General features: G+C 28.7%; 1 protein-coding gene and 1 long non-coding RNA gene across 4 annotated transcripts in view; one reads left to right on the top strand and one right to left on the bottom strand.

The window, feature by feature from the left end:
• The window catches only part of LOC111684542 (acetylcholinesterase), a 128,101-nt gene that overhangs the window by 67,706 nt on the left and 39,309 nt on the right, over positions 1-21,086 (top strand). For all 3 annotated transcript variants that reach the window (XM_046948826.1, XM_046948827.1, XM_046948828.1), the window contains 3 exons: positions 11,248-12,939; positions 19,923-20,061; positions 20,124-20,660. In XM_046948826.1, coding sequence (XP_046804782.1) covers positions 12,443-12,939; positions 19,923-20,061; positions 20,124-20,660 — 1,173 coding nt within the window. In that variant the 5' untranslated portion in view covers positions 11,248-12,442. The remainder of the gene's footprint in view (positions 1-11,247; positions 12,940-19,922; positions 20,062-20,123; positions 20,661-21,086) is intronic.
• LOC124419427 overlaps positions 16,501-21,086 on the bottom strand; it is a 139,282-nt gene continuing 134,696 nt past the window's right edge. The window contains exon 4 of the long non-coding RNA XR_006940584.1: positions 16,501-16,838. This is a non-coding gene — a long non-coding RNA (uncharacterized LOC124419427). The remainder of the gene's footprint in view (positions 16,839-21,086) is intronic.

The raw sequence follows: 21,086 nt of genomic DNA, 5'->3' as shown, positions 1-21,086 counted from the left end.
TCAATCTTTGGTATTTTTTGATAATAATTCATTTTCGATTTTACTAAAAATTTTGTCAAATTTATTTTTAAATTTTTAGTTGTGATTTATCACTTATTTATATATTTCTAATAAGTGATAAGTTACTTTACATATATTCATATAATATGTACGTTTTCTCAAAATAAAGTACATTTTATCAGGATCTCTATATACATAGTCTATATATATAGACTGCTCAAGATCTAGACAAATGTTTTTAAAGTTTCCCTATAGGCTATTTAGACACAAGAATGGTTATCGTGGTATTGGTATCTTATTTCACGGTATTAATTTTTCAACAGATGGGTGAGTACCACTGCCCCATTTAGCTTTTCACATGTCTGTGACAGTATTCTGTCGTCTTATGCCCAAGTATTCAAGATATCTAATCTGTGACCATTGCTGCCTCGTGACTTAACTTGCGAGAAGCAAAAACATCAGTTCCATTTACAACCATGCAAATGGGAGTCAACAACAGCTAGAGACCGAAACACGAATACAATAAATAATAAATAAATATATTGAGGACTTGTTCTTACAAACACCGTGATAAATCTAGTATGAATAGTGTTAACCCTGAACATACCCAGACAAGGAACGAAAGTTCAATGGTTTCACTTATCTAGTTCATTCGTTAGATACACTTTAAATAGACGGATTAAGTAAGGGGTGTATACGCCTATATTAATATATATTTAACTAAACCAATGCTTAGACTCACAGTCTTTCCTGTGTGGGGTATCACCGAATTTAATGCGAATCATAGACTTTTCGTGCATCTGAAGCTATGTCCTACTGGTTACCATAGTATCAGATTATGTGGCTCTCTGGTTCGATTGTTAGGCCCACCTTACACTTGTATCAATATGCAACTCGTAGGAAGTACCAAAGACAAATTTATATTACATTTTCTTCTAACTCAGCAAAAACTTTAATTACTTTATAAGAGGTAATGTCCGTATAGCCCCATATACATTAATCTGTAGCATATATATTTAACAAACAAATGTTTAGTCTCACAGTATTTCCTCTGTCCTACTCGTTACCATAGTACCAGGTTATGTGGCTCTGGTTCGATTGTTAGCACACCCTTACCATTTCATCAATATTACATGCAACTGGTAGGAAGTACCAAAGATAAATTTATACTGAAAAGATCCTCAGTTCAGTTCCAAGCCAGTAAAAACCTTTCATTACCTCATAAGGGGTTAAAATACGTAAATTTACTTACACAGTAGCATTTGAGGTAATTTGTTTAACACGGTGATGCCATTGGTGGCAAGTACTTACCACAAGCGCTTACAAGTAATCATCATCTGATACTTCACCGGCAAGAACAGTAATGAATTAAAAAGTATTTATATAACACATTATAAGTAAGACCTCATCAGACAACTTCTATGTAATGCAGACCATAAGCAGTAGTCATTGAAAAGTATGTTGTTAGGTTAGTAATTACAATTGAAAAGCAGTAACTAATTTATGCTGGAAACTATTGTTAATCTTGATCACGTTCACTGTTGCTGTCCGTTTGTCCTAACATCTACTTTTCAAAAAAAAAAATATATATATTATCCTTTTTGTTCACAACTTTTCTACTTTATTAATACTGCATCATTATGTTTCATTTTTTTATTTATTTAATTTAAAAGAAAACTTTAATGTCATTAAGTCAAGTTTTATGATTAGTTTTTTTTTTCATTTTCTTTAATTTTCTCTTCATAATGATGTTTGTAGGTTATAGAGTTGAATGCAGTTTTTTCAGATTTTTTTTAATGTGACTACTACAACTTGAGATACACCATTTTCAGTTAAATTATTTAAAAAAAGTGCTTGAAAATTTTGCCTTTAACTTACTTGTAAGCGTTTATAGTAAGTTTCTTCAAAAACAAATAATTTTCAACTTGTTTTAAGTTATTAAAGATTTTTATTATTAAACGATATGTTTAAAAATTATTTAAAAAAGTAATAAAATCACTTAAATGTCCAAAGCCTGGAAATGGTGTATTTTGTACTTGCGGCAATCATGTAGTTATAACAGTCCGTGCGCTACATGCACAAGTTTTATTTAGTTGATACTAAAACAAGTCTATTAAGTTTCGAGCATAGTATAAATAATGGCAACTCGTGTTTGGCCTTTTTGTCTTTGGAATAAAATTTTAAAAGTAAAATGTTTGTATTCGAGTCTATGAAATAAATAAGTCTTATAGCGTTTTGACCAAAATGTACTTATGCTAGCGTTCAACACTTGCCTCAACCACAACTACACTTATCATAAGGTTTGAATTGAGTTTCTGGCCACGGGTTTTTTTTATGGCATATTTCATTATAACTTCTTCTAAATGTTAAAGACTGCAACAATATAAATATGTATGTATGTTTGTATATAGAAGGAGCAATAGGAAAATAATAAAAAAATCAGTCACGTCTTTTAACAACCAGAAACGCCATGGTGATGATGATATTACTGGGCTCCAACTTAAAACTTGTTTAATCAAATTGTATGTCAGCCTTTATTTCTTTTTTATGTTTGTTTGTTTCATAGTCTCAGTATTTTTCCGTAATTTTCTTTATAATCATCATTTTATATTATTTTAGATTGTGTGTACATGTATGGTGTTGCATGCTTTCTTTGGGTGTCCCGGCCAGATAAGAGGATTTGTTAGCAATTTACTGTTGAAAGTTTAATATACGGAGTAAAAAGAAGGGGAATTTGCTTCTTCCTAACCGGTTGTCTGTTTTCGTTCGTTCTTTCATTCTAAACTTAAATAAAATTAAAATAAGGATCTTTTCTTATATTTGATGTATGTTTGGATGGATGTACACAATTGCCCTTATGTATGTATGAACTGAACTTCTTCTGTTAGTGAATGATTTTCCTACCAATTTTCTTAGTCATTATTATGGGTGTATTTATGTAAGTGTCATTACTGCAGTAAATAGAGTGTTGAATGAAATTATTTTATTAGTTTAAATTACACTTAAATAAATGCGTTGCAGAATTTTTTACGAGCTAATGCTTAATTTGAAATTTTATTTGAAATTTTTTTTTAAAAAACTAAAATTTAACTTTTACTTTACGTTTCTTTTTGTAATTGATTTTTTAACTGAACTAGAATTGAGCTAGAACTGAACTGAACTAGAACTGAACCAGAACTGAACTAGAACTGAACTAGAACTGAACTAGAACTGAACTAGAACTGAACTAGAACTGAACTAGAACTGAACTAGAACTGAACTAGAACTGAACTAGAACTGAACTAGAACTGAACTAGAACTGAACTAGAACTGAACTAGAACTGAACTAGAACTGAACTAGAACTGAACTTGAACTGAACTAGAACTGAACTAGAACTGAACTAGAACTGAACTAAACCTGAACTAGAACTGAACTAGAACTGAACTAGAACTGAACAAGAACTGAATTAGAACTGAACTAGAACTAAACTAAACACAATATGAAGATACAATGATATTGTATATTCATCACATGGGTTTTTTTTGACTTTATGATTTTAATGTTTTCTCATGTTTGGATATATTTGTACAAAAATACATACGTAAGAGTGATTTGTTTTTTATTTTTATAGTGGTTAAAAAAACAAAAAAAAAACTTTAAATTTGTTTAAGAAGTCACAATAAAAACCTAAAAGTTATTGAAACACACATTAGCATTTAGCTTCACAGAAACATAAACACACAAAAATAAATATTTAAATTTCGACGCCGCAAGATGATGATTGTAGTAGAAAAAGCACAGAACAACTTTGCGTTCTAGATTTTATGTAGAATAATGAATTTAAGTAAGTTAAAGTGAGTGAGTTCTTCCCTCTAAGTGATGATTTCTACGACTGCAATAACTAATATAAATAGATGACTTTTAAGTACAAGAAACTTCTGCTGCTACAGCAGCAAATATGTATATTTAACTAGAACAAGCAATGTTTCTGGTGCTTATTGTTGTCCTTGTAGTTGCATTTATTATTACGTTTATGTTTGTTGAATCATTGTTGTTATTTCAATTTTAAATATAAAACAAAGTGAATTTTTGTTGCTGTTGACAGTATACTTTAGTTCCGAAACCGATAATTTTATTTCTCCAATATAAATATAAGATGTACTTTGTATTTTATTAGATTTTCTTTACACTTGATATTTATTTAAAATTTGCTTTAGTATCTGAAAATAAAATTTAAATATTTTGGAAAAAAATCTATTTTTTCTTAAGAGCCTGTTTCCAATTAGGCATTATTGTGAAGAGACGTTTTAGAAGTTATAAATATGTTAAATGAGCATTTCTCATTTTGTTTCGGTACATATGTGGCGTATACTTAATAATTATCTAAATATATAAATTAAAAATTAATCATACGTAAATAAACTATTAATAATAAAGAAAGCAATAAAACCGTTTGTTTATTTATATTAAAAAAATTATTATCATTAATAAACAAATCTAAATGAAATAATTTAAATTTAAAGGAAATAGCTTTTGTGGTTATAAATTTACCATAAACTTAAAACTTGATGGCTATAATTTTAAAGAAAATAAACATACTGTGCCAAATTTAAGTTTAAAACTGCAGAAGAGTATAGAAGTAGAAAAGTAATAATTGAAATTGCAAGAAAAAAATAAATAAATTGTTTATTTTACAATTTAGAAGGACCTTGGTTTTCTCTTTTAACTTTATGACTTTAACTAAATAAAGAAAAATATGAAGAAAAATATGAAGAAAAGAGGAAATGCAAATCTTTATGTCGTTTTTATATTATTATTATTTTTCATTTGTACTTGCGCCATAAGTTTCCATTGTGCATTCGAAATTTCTGTTTCTCTTGCCACTTGCCATCAACAACATCTTCTTTTTCTTTTATTTTACTCTTTTAGTCAGCCTTTGATTTGACTTTAGTAGAGTGTTTAGTTGGTTTATATGTAAATAAGGCCTGGAGTGAGTTGTTTTCTAGTTGCTGTGTTTGTTGTTGATATTAAATATATGTATTTCTTTCGCCATAAGCCTTTGGGGGATTTGAAGTGGCACGTCGATGACGATTTTGTTGGCATGATTTGCATGACGGAAGCCCATTAGTTGACACTTTCGTGTATAATAATTCTTTCTTCACGTGCTGTAGCTTTTTGCTATTGTATTTTGTTTTTTTTTTATTTTTTTCCATATATTTTCTGCATTTTTCTTCCTGCCTGATAGAACTTTAAATTTAATGTATATGTTGTAGTTTTTTTTTTACCAGAGTTGTGAAATAGATTGTCTTTTAAAGATTGTTTTTCTTCATTTCCCTTTTGCATAACATTTGTTAAGTAACTAGAAATTGTAGTAAATGTAATCATGCTTAAATGAAAACTGCATTTAAATGTTGCAAGTATTTAACAACTATTCTGTATGCGACAATTAAAAATATATTACGAAATATTTTCTAGTTTTTTGTTTTTTGTTTTTGCTGACATTAAGAGTTTAATTCAGGTATATGTGAAGTAATATTTTAATTATATTGTTTTAACGTTGGAAAAGTGTATTGCTTGTTATTTTCTTTATTGCTTTTAATCATACCGACTGGCAATCATTTTCTTTTTCTTACAATGAGCTTTAAAATTGCAGTTGTAATCACTCTTGTAATACGACATTATTGCTGTTGTTTTATTGTTCTTTTTGTCTTTTTTTTTAATATGAATATGAATTTTGTCATTGTTTTTTTTCAAGTATTAACTTTCATACTACACATGTATTGTATATTGTTAATAAAATACTTTAGTATTGTACTTTAGTATTTTTTTTAATATGAATATGAATTTTGTCATTGTTTTTTTTTTCAAGTATTAACTTTCATACTACACATGTATTGTATATTGTTAATAAAATACTTTAGTATTGTACCAAGAAATAATTATTGACAATTTTTTCCAATTAATTTATTTTATTGTGTAACAGCATAAAAATATTTATTTCGTTATTTGCAGTTTTATTAGTATAAACATTTTTGTACCCTACATTGAGTCCGTCCGTCTGTCCGTACATTCGTCTGTCTGTATGTGTCGAAATTTTTAAAATAACGGGTTTAGGTTTACGCACACTCTTCATATGGTCGGCCATGTCCGACTATAAATTCTTATAACACATCATATATAAAAATAATATGAATTTCAATCACGTGTAATAATAGTAAAAAAAGCATAATGCACAATTTGTTTCAATTTAGTTTGTTGCGTAGGCTTACGTTTCTACCTTATATACATGATTTAATTTAATAGATAAGCAAATTTGCCTGTTTTATTTCATAGTAGACCACAGTCAATTATGGTATTTAAAGTTTTAGACTTAAAAAAAAATAAACTATTTCATTTGTTAGATTCCAATTGGGATTATAGAGACACACTATTTTCATCATTGTATATTATATATAGTAGTCACCATTGTCATTATTATAATAAATATAATCATCATAATGATTGCATTATTTTACAGTTATTCACCCTTTGATTATTTCGTTACGCAAGTTTGTATCTTTGTATAAATTTTTATTTTTTTTATTTCCCATGTGCAAACACTATCTCGTTAACATTTACACAAATTAGAGTGTCCCAAAGAATATACTTTTTAAGAATATCATGTAAGAATCGGAATCGCTTTATAACCCATACTTTATTTTATCCATAATTTTAGAGATGATTTGTAACCTTTAGAAAACTTCGAATAGATGGTCCAGAGTATGATATTGTGATAATTGAAATTATGTATCTTTATTTAATACTAGAAAGTAAAATTATAAAGTAATCTGTTTCGGTGTCAAAAATATTAAGATTTGAAAATATCATTGTGATAAACATATTATGTTGTAGAGAACGAAAACAACTAATGATAAGCGAGAGTATACTTGTACTAAAATGTAGAAAAAAAATAAATTTTGTAAATAAATTATAATCTCACTTAAATACGTACGATGTATAATAAGTGAGATATTGGTAAGAGTCAGATTTTTTTGTGACCTTTGACCGTTAATACCTCACTTAGAGCACACGATATTTAAAGAGACTTTAAATACCTCATTCATAATGGTAAGGAGAAGCTATGTGCCAATTATCTAAAATTCTGCAGCAAACCTTTATTATCCTGGTCTTAAAAATAACACAAGCTAACAAATTCTTAAACCAGGGACCAGACTACACGTCTCTAATTACTGAGTCCCGTTAAATCCGAATCTGGCTTTAGAATTTCTTCATCATAACAGGGATATGAGATATCATGTCCTGAAGTTTGAAAAAATTCAATTTTTGGCCTTCTTCAGTCGTTACAACTGCTCGAAGACAACTTTATTTTATAACGAGATTTATTCACTTAAAGCTATATAAAGCTAATATGATATACTAAAACTTTTTATTATTGTACACTTCGCTATTAATTATAAATAACTTATACATTAAAATTTTTCATATTTCTGTTAAAAATACCTTTTAAATTGTTTTCAGAACTGGTATAGTTGCTGAGATATCATCCGTTGAAGTTGCCGGATGGACAGACATCGTTTATTCGAATCAAATAGTTATTTATGGTCGATTACAACATCGTTAGGTAGGTTTGTAGTAAATCTCGCTAAATCCGAAACTTGCCTTAGAATTTCTCATTAGGAATTTAAAGTATCGTGTCCTAAAGTTTGAAAACCCCCATTTTTGGTCTTTTTTAGACGTAAAGGCTTGGCAACTAAAACTGTAAATAAATAAATTAAAAAAAAACTTACAAATGACTTATACTTTAAAATTTTTCATTTCAAAATACCTTTTGAATTTAAATTATACTTTGGTTGTTGAGATATCATTCGTTTAAGTTGACGGACGGACAGGCATAGTTAAGTCAAATCAAATAGCGATTTAGAGTCGATTACAACATCGTTAGGTAAGTTTGTAAAACCATAAATATAACAAAAACCATGACTTTTCAAGCTTCATGTGAAAATATCTTGAAGATGCAATAAGACATTTAAGATGTTAAAGTCTTGGTCTCATTATAACGTCTTAAAAAGGGCCAAAAATATAGTTTTCTCATAATCCAGGACATGATATCTCAAATCTCACATGTGATGGAGAAAATTTGGATTCAGCGTCTAACATGGTCTTAAAGTTTAGATTTTTTAAAAATTTATGTAAAATAGGTATCAATTGACATTTTTCTGAGGCTTCTACTGGTTCCTTTTATATAATAATCTGTTATATTTTTAATAAATAATGTATTATGAAGAGAAATTTTATTGCATCGAAAATTTTTCATTTAAAATTTTCATTTTACATCTCTGATTCATTATTTGCTTCAATTTTAAATACCAAACCATATATCCATACTAAATAAATGCTCCTTTTTCATTTTGTTGCATAAAATAAATTCTCTTGTGTTTGTGTGCAAGTTTATTTTACACTTTTTTTTAGTTGTTAAACATCCACAGGGGAATTCTATCAGCATTTTATTTCAATTCTTTTATCATTATTTTTGCTGTACTGTTATTTTCTATGTTATTGTTGTTGTTTTTTTATTAGAACGGAAGTTAACTAGTCAAATGTAATGTGTTGTCGTTGTCTATATCACTTTTTGAGTGTGTGTAATAGTTGTAGTATGAATACAATGGCATGACATTTTAATATTTATGTTTGTATATGAGTGAGAGAAAGAGTGAATGAATGAATGTTTGAGTTCAATATTGTATAATCAAAAGGTTAATTGTGTAAAGTTTTACTTTTGACGGTGAAATGTGATTTGATTGTAATGAATATTTTAAAATGTTACACGTTATATTGGTATTTGACTTTAGATATTTGTCGGCTGGCTGAATAGTTGATTAAAAAAAAGTTTTTCTTGTTAAACATAGAATGAAAATACATAAAACATTCAGCAATATTTTTAAGATTTAAAAATAGAATCATCAAACTCGTGGTAAATATTCTTAAAAATACATTAAAGTATTTTGATATATACATAATTTATTGTTAGGTATACAAAAAATCGTTAGCTATACAAACTGACCTTTCCAAAAATATATAAAAAAATTGGTTAAAAATTTTATGAGTTATTCAAATTTTCTTTGAATATTTTTAGGAAAAAGTCAATTTTTTGTCAATAATTTATTCCAAGTACATTTATTGAAAATTCAGACTTAATTTTGATCAAGTTGGTTTAGGCTATTATTTCCTCTCGTATTAATAGTTAACAGTTACCCAAGATTGATATAATATCGCAATTTAAAACTAAACTAAGTTGTTCAAAAAGAGATGAGATTATGGTATAAAGAGTTGTTAGCTTTTTTTTTCAAAATTTACCTGTTTTTTATAAGCAATTTGAATAATTTTTTGCAGAATAATAATCGCTATTGATATCCGAACTAATAAAAACTATTCAGCTATTTAATAATTATTTGTTAAGTCTATTTTGCTGTGAGGTTTTATTTATACAATTTTTTTATAGTTCGTTTCTGCTTGTGTGTGTGGTTTTTAACCAATACTTTATTGACAAAACCACATAGAAATTTTATAAAAAATATAAAACACATTTAGAGAAAAAACTTGTAATAGATGGGTATTCGATCCTATTATACCTTATTCTAGAATTTATATAAATAAAAACAAGTAAGAAATTATAAAACCCTACACCTTGCCTCAGACATACTTAATCCATTTATTGTTAAATAAAACTGTGGACATTTAAGTCAAATTTTTTATAGAGTTGACCCTAGCCTCTATAAAAAATTTGACTGAGGCCCTATAATAATAGAATTTATGAGAGTCATCAAGGTTAGTATAGAACTTGGTTTTGCAGCCTTTCGTCGATGTGCTATTAAACATAATTAAGAACCTAAATCGACTCAAAAAATGATTTTGAGTCGATTGGTATACTTTAAGGTGGGTATAGGACCAATATTATTGTGCGTTACAAACATCAAAACAAACCCAATATACCCTCCCCACTAATGTAGTTTAGGGTATTTAAAATGTGTGATTATTTGTTTATTTGGGAGAAACTATATCGAGGAACTATATTCAAGAGTCTCTATCTTAAATAACACAAGTTTTCGGAAGAGCAAAAAACTGTTTATTTCGCTAGTTCGTGAAGAGTTTTGAGTTTTTCTTATACAATATATGATTACGACCATATTCGAAATCGTTATATAAAAATAATTTAAAATTTTGCATCATTTGCAAAATTATTCGCAAATTTATATCAGATCTTTTTTTCTAGGAAAATTGTTTTACAACCTTCAGATAGAGAGTTTCCATACAACTATAAATTTTTTTATTTAATCTAATATCAGTAAATATTATATTTTATGCAATTTAATGAAGCAATATTAAACACGGCAATAAAATAATTCAAATATGTATCATAATGAGCAATATCTCGAAAACCCATTTCAAATATTTTTGATTTGTATTCAGCATGTCCAAATTAGTAAAAACACTTAAGTATTTTGCAATATAAAATTATCCAAAATAATAGAGTTTGAAGCAATTTTTGGATAAGATAGAGAGTTTTGCATTCAGAATTTTTCTTTTTTTAAAATAGATAAATTTAAAAAATTGCTATAAAATTCCAAAAAAAAAAATAAATTGAAATTGCAATGGGGTCTTGACACGTCCTCTATGAATTAAATACAAAAATTATAAGATTTTTAAAATTCTAAAATGTGTTTATAAAGGGGTAACTGTAGGGGGCGTGTCACTTCCTATATAAATAAAAATGTACAAAAATTCGAATCCTGAAAAAAGAATACTAGAATTATTAGAAAAATGATCCTCAAATTTTGCACGAACATCTTAGACATTTACGTGAACATTTAAGGGTAATTCACCGGACTAGATTGGGGTGTAGCACCTCTAATATAAATTCGAATACGTTTGAAACTATTAGAGCTATTAGAACATGTATAGTGTATTCTAGGAAAAATGGAAATAATTTTTCTTATAAAGAATTAATATAAAAATTTGCAACTTTTAGGTAAAGTGGCACACTCGGTAAGAAGACTAGTTTCAATGATCTTCAGAATTTACGCATAGCCGTTACCATTACATATGGTAATAATGTAAACTAAAAAGGTTCTATTATTTAACAAACTTTTTTTTTAAAAAGTTTTTTTGTTAATGTGTTAATTTTATAAGTTTTAAAGTTTCTTTTACATAAACAACAACATTTATTTATGCTAATATTGTCCTACCTTTTATCTATTTTCTCTTTGCAGAAGTGAATTTAATGTAAATTTTTAATGCAAACAAACATGACAAGAGTTAAAAGGATTCTTAAATAAAAAAAATAACTGCAGCAGAAAAAAGGATAATACAAAACTATATTCATAAACTAACATCACATTTATGAAGGAAATTTTAATGCATTTTACGCACAACTAAACGGCTTTTAATATCCATAAACTGAAAAGAAAAAAAATTACACTCAGCAGCTGTAGTTGTCTTAGAAGTAATGAAAACAGCAAAAAGCAACAGCAAAAAGTGGCGGAAACATTAGAATAGTTTTAAATAACTTTAACATGAAGTTTTATTTATTCTCCCCTAAATACATTTTTATGCATTTTAAATATTTATAAAAACAACAAGCAGCAAGTCATTGGTTAAGACCGAAGTTTTTTAAGCAGCACACAACTCAACAGCAACGAAGCAGCAAGCAAAGTAATAGTTTCTAATGTCTGTGGCAGGCAAACGTTGAGTATGACACAAAAACGAGGGGATTCCACAACGTGTTCTTGAATACTTAAAAAAATTCTCCTCTTTAACTAATACAACTTCCATCATACAAAACGATACAGAGTTTAAATCGAAATCAAAGCAACAACATTGTTGAAACGAAAAAGTGGGAAAAAACATAAGAATCATTAAGTCAAAAACACACAATCTCAACTTGTTGGAGCTGCTGGAGTGTTCTGATAAAGAAAGGAAACGGGGAACAAATAATTCATTTGGTATATACACGTGTTTGAGTGAGAGTCAAGAGATTAAATAATAACAACAAAAACAGTAATCCCGACTTTCGTATCCGCACTCTTATGTGTGCAAATGTTTACGCTGATTTACTGCATTCTACATTACATTAAACTTTTCTATTACACACACTCAAGTAAAAAAATTGTGTGTTTGTGTGTAAATAACTGTTAGAATAAATGTTAAACAGTGCTGTGGTGCATGTAATAATTGTTTATGACAAGTTTGTGTCTGGCTAGAAGAAAAAAGACACGTGTTTACTGCAGTTGTGACTTTGTTAAATGAGTTTGATATAAATCATAAAGGATCCCTGACCCAAAAGAAAACAGTAAAGTGACTTCAATATAAAAGATAAGCAAAAAAAAAAAAAAAATACTGGAATTTGAAATATTTTTTCTCTTCGTTTACTTGAAACAACAAATAAGCAGTGGCGCGTCTACTATTATGGCTCGTTTTATAACAACATCATCATCACCAACATTAACAACTTCGACCGCAGCAACAGCATCGTCGTCGTGGTCATCAAATGCAACATCCACAGCAACATCGATTTCTTCCCATTCAAGAACATCCAGAAAATCCCGTTATACCTCTAGTCATTTATTAAACGCGTTCGCGTCTCTAACGTCTCGTTCGTCGTTATCTCTGTCGTCAACATCGTCAAATGACTTATATCGTGGTTTTCTCACCACACTTGTCATACTCTTGCGTATGTCATCGGTGGCGTACGGTATAACGGATCGTTTAATTGTTCAAACAACTAGTGGTCCCGTACGTGGTCGTGCGGTAACAGTACAGGGTCGTGAAGTGCATGTCTTCACAGGTATTCCGTATGCAAAACCTCCTGTGGATGATTTACGTTTTCGCAAGCCAGTACCAGCTGAACCATGGCATGGCGTTTTAGATGCAACACGACTGCCAGCAACATGTGTACAAGAGAGGTAAGTTGACGTCATAGAATAATGCATCCAGTTTGCTGTAAGTATGTCAGTATCTAGATTAAAGAGTGTTCTGCTTGGTTTAGTTGTACATATTTTTTAGTGAAGGTTGGTTATGCATGTTTTTCATTTCCAAACAGTGCACAGTGGGGTAGTTGAAGGACTTGAATTAACATGGGTATATTTAAAAAAATTAGATATTGGATTGATTTTATAAAAATTAACTTAAATTTAATTTAAATTTCTATTAAAATTGTTTCTGATAGTTACAAATGGCGAAACAGTTCTAAAATTTTACGCGATAAACTTTAGTTAAAATACTTTAGTGAAATTTTGAAAAAATGTGTGAATAATGTGGATATATCAGACAAATATAAGTGGACCAAAAAAAGAGGGCATGGTACGTCCGATATATATCAGGGAAACTATTTTAGCTAAAATGCTCATATTTTGAACAAATGCTCAAAAATGAACAATTTGTGAAAACATAATCGGATTAGAAATGTATTAAATGGACATGAATTAAATTTATACGTCTGGAAAAATATGGGAACTAGAATATTCACATGTTGAACGTATTGAAAGGGGCATGGTACCTCCCATATGAATTTTGATTTGTTTACTATAATTTTGAGAACAGGTTACTTTTGAAAATGTCAAAAAAATCAGAAATTCCCAAAAAATTTTAGTTAAAGTACCAAAAATGGTATTTTTAAAAGTTTTCCCATATGGTCCACATTTCTGGAAAAGAATGGCGATAAATAGACAACATCTCAGGGCTTTCAAAACTGTTTTCTGCTTTCTGATTACAACTTTGTAGACCAAAATTTAGGAGCGACCAATTTGTCAAAATAAATCTCATAACTCTAACAGTTGTATCGAAATCTTAAAAATTTTATTTTCTACACTTCTCATTTCTTTCGGGCTAAAAAATAGAGAATACATTAAGACTTACCAAAGCTTTCAGTTTACTGATCTTGGCTTTTTATACATTACACCAATATAGTGGGGAGGGTATTATACGTTTGTGCTGATGTTTGTAACACACAGAAATATTAGTCCAATACCCACCTTAAAGTATACCGATCGATTCAGAATCATTTTATTAGTCGATTAAGACATGTCCGTCCGTCAGTCTGTCCGGCTGGCTGTTCATGTTAACCTTCTAAAAATAGTCACAAATAAGTTTTATATAAGTATAAATGACACTGCACTGTAATGATCGGGCCTTATTTGACCCTAGCCCTTATACAAACCCCCCTTCAAAAAATGTCTTAAACGTCTAAAATTGACTTGTAACCATTTGTATCGCAATGAAACTGAACAAAACTAACTATTATTTAAAAATATATCCTTTTCCCAAATTTACCGATGATCGGCCCATATTTGTCCAATATAAAGCCTCGTTTAGAAAATTTTGTTTTTTTATTAATAAATTGCTTAAATACTTCGGAATTAAGGTAAACATCAACATAAAAGTTTCTTTATGAAAAATAAAAATTTTAAAAACATAAATAACTTTTTGAATGATATAACAAGTTTTATAATTTTCTTAATATAAGATAATTAACGAAATTTTTAAACCTAAAATTTTCAAATCATACGATAAATAATGAGATCAATTACCCTCCACCAAATAAAATATACTACAGAGAAAACTAAATACATAATCAATTTGGCAATATACCAAATTTAACTCTAATATATGTATGTGTATGCATGACTCTATAATATATCTATACATGAACAACACTCCAACAACAACAACAGCAACAACAAAATTTGCAGTAGAGTGAATGACGTCATTGAATTGTCGTCACTATAAGTCTGCATGAAAAATAAATAAAAACAAACACATTTTTATGGAACATGTTTGTTTAACAGTTGTTTTTTACTTTTTTAACATTTTTTTTAGTATGAAAAAAACATATATAAACAATAAAATTTATGTTAAATGCTGTAAAAAAAATTGTTGCAAAAATACTTTTAGGGGTAGAATTTTAAAAAGTAGGTTAAACTATACTATGTGCCTAGAAGAGAAGAATATATATGTATATATGATGTAGGTGATAGAATATGTACTTGTTATATTTGGGTAAGTATATACACACATACATAAACACAAATATTTATGAAAATTGGATACCGGGTTATAATGTTGAAAACGGAAATATTTAGTAGATACACATAACCTAGCATACAAGCTGAATGTTTGCCTAAGGATCATGTTATGATTAAGGACTGAACAAGTTTTCTTTATTACTTGCATATCTGGTACATAGTCTTTTTATATACCGCTTTTACTACAAGACTGACATAACTTAAATTTTCGATATTTGGTTATTTTTGTCAAGGACCTTTATACTTGTGTATCAAATATTAAATTAATTAGTTTCCGAAAAATTAGGAAAGTTTATTATGTTTGTCTCTAAACTTAATCATTCAGGCGATATGACTATCTTAACTGGTAACCCCACGGCTCTGAAGTGGAATATTTCTCGATTGGAAATGGACAACCCTCAAGACTTCAATTTCAAACTTTTACAAATTTTGTCAAATAAATTTAAATATTTTGAAACAATCTCTTTGTAACTTAATAAAAGAAGATAATAAATAGTAAAGAAAGATTTACAGGGACAATTAGTAGGACGGACATGTCTTAATCGACACCAGTAAATTGTAAACCGATATTCTTTTAAGGTTTATTTATATAAATTCGTTGTAAACGTCGGCACAAACCCATATAATAACCTCCCCAATTAAAAGTATAGGATATTTAAAACACTCTTGTAAATAAACAAACCTAACAAAATAGAATCACATACATACCTTATCTTTATTTGCGCAAAAATGTCTGTCCTTCCTTCCTACCTACTACGTCATCAAAATTTTTGATTGCAATTTTAACCAACTGCGATTTCAACGAAATTTAAAATCTTATTACCAGGCCAACAGAAATTTCTGCAAAGTGATTTTTGGCAACTTAATTTATTTAATATTCACATACACACAAATTAAAAACCAACATATTAAATAAGTGGGTAAAGTGTCACATACTTTAAGGATTACATTTAAATGTTAATACCGTAATGCCTTAAGGTATATTTTGATTTTCGAGAAAACCTCAATTTACACAGGGTGAATCAAGTACTTTTTATATTTAATAAAAAATTTAAATGCAGCTTGCTGAAAATTCTGTAAGCCTGGTAATAAGATTTCAATTTTTAAAGAAATTGAAGTTGGAAAAAATTGCATGTAAAATTTGTAATGACGTCATCAAAGAAGCAAAGTAAGTGTGTGAGATGTCTATATGTGTTAAGTTTGTATATGGTGTTGTCTGGCTGTTTGTTTTTTATGGAGTAAGAAAACAAAAAAATACTACATAATAAAAGAAAAATAAAAAATGCATTGTAATTTGATTTATTTATATTTATTTAAAATTTTTTATTGTATTTATTTTATTTATTATCTTATATTGTTAAGTTTTTATATTGAAAAGCTTCAACTATTTTTTTGCTTCAAGCTATTATTGTTGTTTATAAGAATAAGTAAGATAATTAATTAAATGAATAAAATCTTTCAATTATTATTGATTGTTAACTAACTATTAAAATAAATTTAAAATGTTCATTCATAAATATAATTTAAATTTATAATTGAAATTTATTAATATAAATAGGAAACTACTTTTAACCAAGTATACAGTAATAAAAAGTTTTTAAATAAATAAATTTCAATATTTTTGTTATTATATAAAAGTGTTTAAAAATCCGTAGGGTTTTGGTCTCCTTTAAATTAAAAGAGTTAATTTATTACGTGTTATTACATTAGCGGTTTCCTTAATACATATGCAACTTTTTTGATCCTGTAAAAATGTATATAATTCCACGGAAATGTTGAAACTGAAAAGAAATCCAATAAATTAAAAAACATATTAGATACATGTTTAATAGTAAATTATTTTAAATGATAATTCATTAAAAAAATCAATAGGGAAGCGCATATTCCTCGCTTGGTTTATTGGATTTTTTTATATTAGTATGAGTTAGTCAAATTCCTCCCGAAGATTTTGTGAACCTAACGATGTATAAAAGTGTATGCAGTAAGTTTGAAATTTTTTCTTCTCAACTTCATATGTAATTTTTGTAACACCCTAATATGTTAACCACAAGAATAAAGTCACTTTTTCATGTGATTTCGCAGAGAAGTACAAAATGTTGCAAGAATGGTATGAATTTTGAAGTGCTTTTATAAACAACTACCGTCTCATTGTGTATCTTACACGCAGGTGGCAATTTACGCATATGTAATTTCCGGTCCAGTATGCGTGCACTTTGCTCAAGTACTTGAGCTATCTATTCTCTGACTATTGCTGCCCCGTTACTTAACTTCCGAGATGCAAAAATATCACATCCGTTTACAAGCACGCAGATGGAATGACCTCTGTTGAGTCGGCAACAGCACCTAGAGACCTAACGGATAGAGCGAAGTACGAATTCTTCAAATAAGCCAAAGACTTTGTTCTTACTCACAGTGAACACATTGTGATAAATTTGGTATGAGAGAGTTTTTTCTAAACATACTTGGACAAGGAAGGAAAATTCAATGTTATCACTTGTACTTGAATCCACTACCATCCGACACACGCATAAGAGAGTAACATACGACAGATTCACTTTAGGAATACGAATGAGTAACGTATACCTATACATTTGTCCTTTATTATATACATTTAACCCCAACTCATTTCCAACGCGTAGTCTTACAGTCACTCCTCTGTAGGTGTAACTGTGAAACCGTACATTAGTCTTTTAATTTCCACTTACTCTTCCCGAGTATTTGGGCTTAAACCACAGTCACTACGTGGATCATTCTAAGGAAAGGAAGATGATATATTTGCAATCACATGAAGTTGTTGTGTTTCAACAAGGTAACATGTCTCCGGTAGTTGAGAGGTTTCTCATTCCGTTTGTAATTTTTATAATATAATTTTCCGACCCTAGATGGCGGACTTCATTAAGCTATGCCTTACAGCCACTCTTTTTGTCTGTCTATTTTACTTTTCGTCTGTCCATCTGTATGTTTGTTTGTTGAAATCAGTTTTCTGAAGAAACCTTCGGAACCCAAAACTTCAACAGTTTAACAATTCTGTCAATTTCTATTTAAAATCAGAAAAATCTATTTATAAGTAACGAAGATATGAGCAAAAATATAAAAATTTCATAAAAACAACATCATACGGTAAATTTTGTTCTTGTACTTGCTTGTTTATAAGAATAAATCAGAGAGTTATTATTAGCTAAAACCATGAAATTAAGTATACAGAAACTTGAGTAAATAAGAACTTATTAGAGGAAACCTAATTTCGTTTATAAATAAGTACTTTTTGAATTTTCTTTATTATTGAACTACCAAACCTGAAATTAGTCGTATAGAGCCCGGAGTACCTTTAACTTTTTGATTTTTTTTATAATATGACACCTGAAAACATAAAATTAAACATTTTATGTTTTCAGCTACGTTCAAGCTTATCAAACATTTGATGAAAAGACGTAACCACTAATTTTTGTAAATTTATTTTTGATTCCGCATGATTTTTTGTAATTGCAAATATTGTTGAAACATATAATAAAGACGTTCTGAGCTGAAGTCGTCAAAGATATGTTATGTTTGTGCAAATTAATAGTCTGATTTCGAAAATACGCCCTATAACTCCTCCAGGGGCACATAAGGGCTTATTAAAGTATGTCAGAAAGTGCTAAGCTTAACTATCAAAATAATGCTAACATATGCTATTTATCGCTTATAATTTTTAAAATTGAAATTCAAACATTTAAAAATTTAAACATCGGAAGTAATTTTGAACAGTTTTTTTTTCTATTAGTTGGATAACAAAATATTTAACAGCAGACAACTTCATATCAATATAATTTCTGTTTTACAAATTCAAATTAATTTCAGAACTTTCTTAATATTTTCAAATATAAGTTGATTAACTTAAAACTGCCTACACACGCACAATACCAATCAATAAGTATTTATGTGTGTATATTAAACGTGAAAGATTTAATAAATTAGATATATGTATGTATATGAATGAATGCATGTGAATGTGTTTAAAACATATACATACGATATTGTATCTTTTAGCAGACAATTGATAGATGGTTGGACAAAATGTATGTGAGAATTAAAATGATAGATAGTGTTAGAGGGGATATTTATTATCAATACACATACTACATTTTAAGAACCACCTACACATATTGTTAATATGTATGTATGTGTAACATTTGTACAGTATGAGTTCTTGTCATTAGCACGCCAGTGTAATTATGATAAATATTTAAATTTGTTGATTTGTTATGTTTTTTTTTCATTGTACATTATGTATTTATACTATGCCCTCTTACAACACACACCCACTCACAATGAAATAAATCAAATTAAATAATATTTTATTTAATTAGATTTAAGGATTTGTTTTTATAAAAGATGAATTAGGTTTTTTTCTATGTATATAAAAAGTATTATTGTTGTGTTAAAAGTCATATCATTTGAACATTTTTTTATTCTTAAATGATGTCTTGCTTACACATTACAGAACTTCCTTTAAATTTGTTTCTTAATATTTGAATACCCACTGTTAACTTAAATGAAGTTATTAGACAGATAACTAACCCTCCTAAATATGCACAAATAAACCACATAATATTTTCATCTGATTGTAGTATATTTCCGATACACACCTATTATAATTAAGAACCCTGTGGTTTATCAACGATGGTAATAAACTATTATAAATGGTATATAAACTATTAGGGATATTACAAGAGATAAATAAAAATGGGAGTTATAGCAAGAATGTAGATTTTGTCATAACTTATTTAATATTTATTCCTAAACATTATCGTGTTTATAATAGTAATTTATCATAAGTTTACTTTATACAATAATAAATTTCTTATCTGTTGTTTTTATTACAGATATGAATATTTCCCTGGCTTTTCCGGTGAAGAGATATGGAATCCCAATACAAATGTATCAGAAGATTGTTTATATATGAATATATGGGCTCCAGCAAAGGCCCGTCTGCGACATGGTCGTGGAGCCAATGGTGGTGAGGTAAGTTTCGCTGCTAGTTTTCTTTTTTGTAATTTTTAATACTAATTATATCCTTTATTTAGCATTCATCGAAAACCGATCCTGATCATTTAATCCATAGTGCAACACCCCAAAATACAACAAATGGTTTACCCATTTTAATATGGATCTATGGTGGTGGCTTTATGACTGGTTCGGCCACACTGGACATTTACAATGCCGACATTATGTCAGCGGTGGGTAATGTTATTGTTGCCTCATTTCAGTATCGTGTCGGTGCATTTGGTTTTCTACATCTTTCACCGGTTATGCCAGGTTTTGAAGAGGAAGCGCCCGGTAATGTTGGTCTATGGGATCAAGCATTGGCCTTGCGTTGGCTTAAGGAAAACGCTCGTGCCTTTGGTGGCAATCCCGAATGGATGACTTTGTTTGGTGAATCAGCCGGTTCGAGTTCGGTAAATGCCCAGCTAGTTTCGCCGGTTACAAGAGGTCTTGTGAAGCGCGGCATGATGCAATCGGGTACCATGAATGCACCCTGGAGTCATATGACTTCGGAAAAGGCGGTAGAGATTGGTAAAGCTTTAATAAACGATTGTAATTGTAATGCCTCTTTGTTGCCGGTAAGTTTTAAAACAGATTGTGATTTTAACATAATAATAAAAATCCAACAAAATGTTAAACCTAGAGGCAGGAATTTAATAATAGATTAAGCTATGCTGAATCCTTATTTGCCTCTAGAATTTCTTCTTTATATAAAGGTTTTGTGATATCGTAACATAAAGTTTGAAAAATCCTTTTTTAGTCTATATTTTTTAAGACTTTATAAGAAGGCTTGGGCGCCTATATTTTTTATTAATTTGATTATTTCATCTAAAAGTCCAAACTGTCAATATTAAAAATTAAGGTTTTTTCGAGACTTTGAAACAAATTTTAATTAAAAAAAAAGTATTCCTTTACTTAACATCAAAAACTTCATCGACCGATATTTCACTTAATAAAGAGGTTTTTAATGAATTCTCTAAAATAAAGTATTTTATAGAAAATAG

The sequence above is a fragment of the Lucilia cuprina genome, chromosome 4 (assembly GCF_022045245.1).
Source record: "Lucilia cuprina isolate Lc7/37 chromosome 4, ASM2204524v1, whole genome shotgun sequence".
Taxonomy (NCBI): Eukaryota; Metazoa; Arthropoda; class Insecta; order Diptera; family Calliphoridae; genus Lucilia; species Lucilia cuprina.
This window is presented reverse-complemented; position numbering and strand designations above follow the sequence as displayed.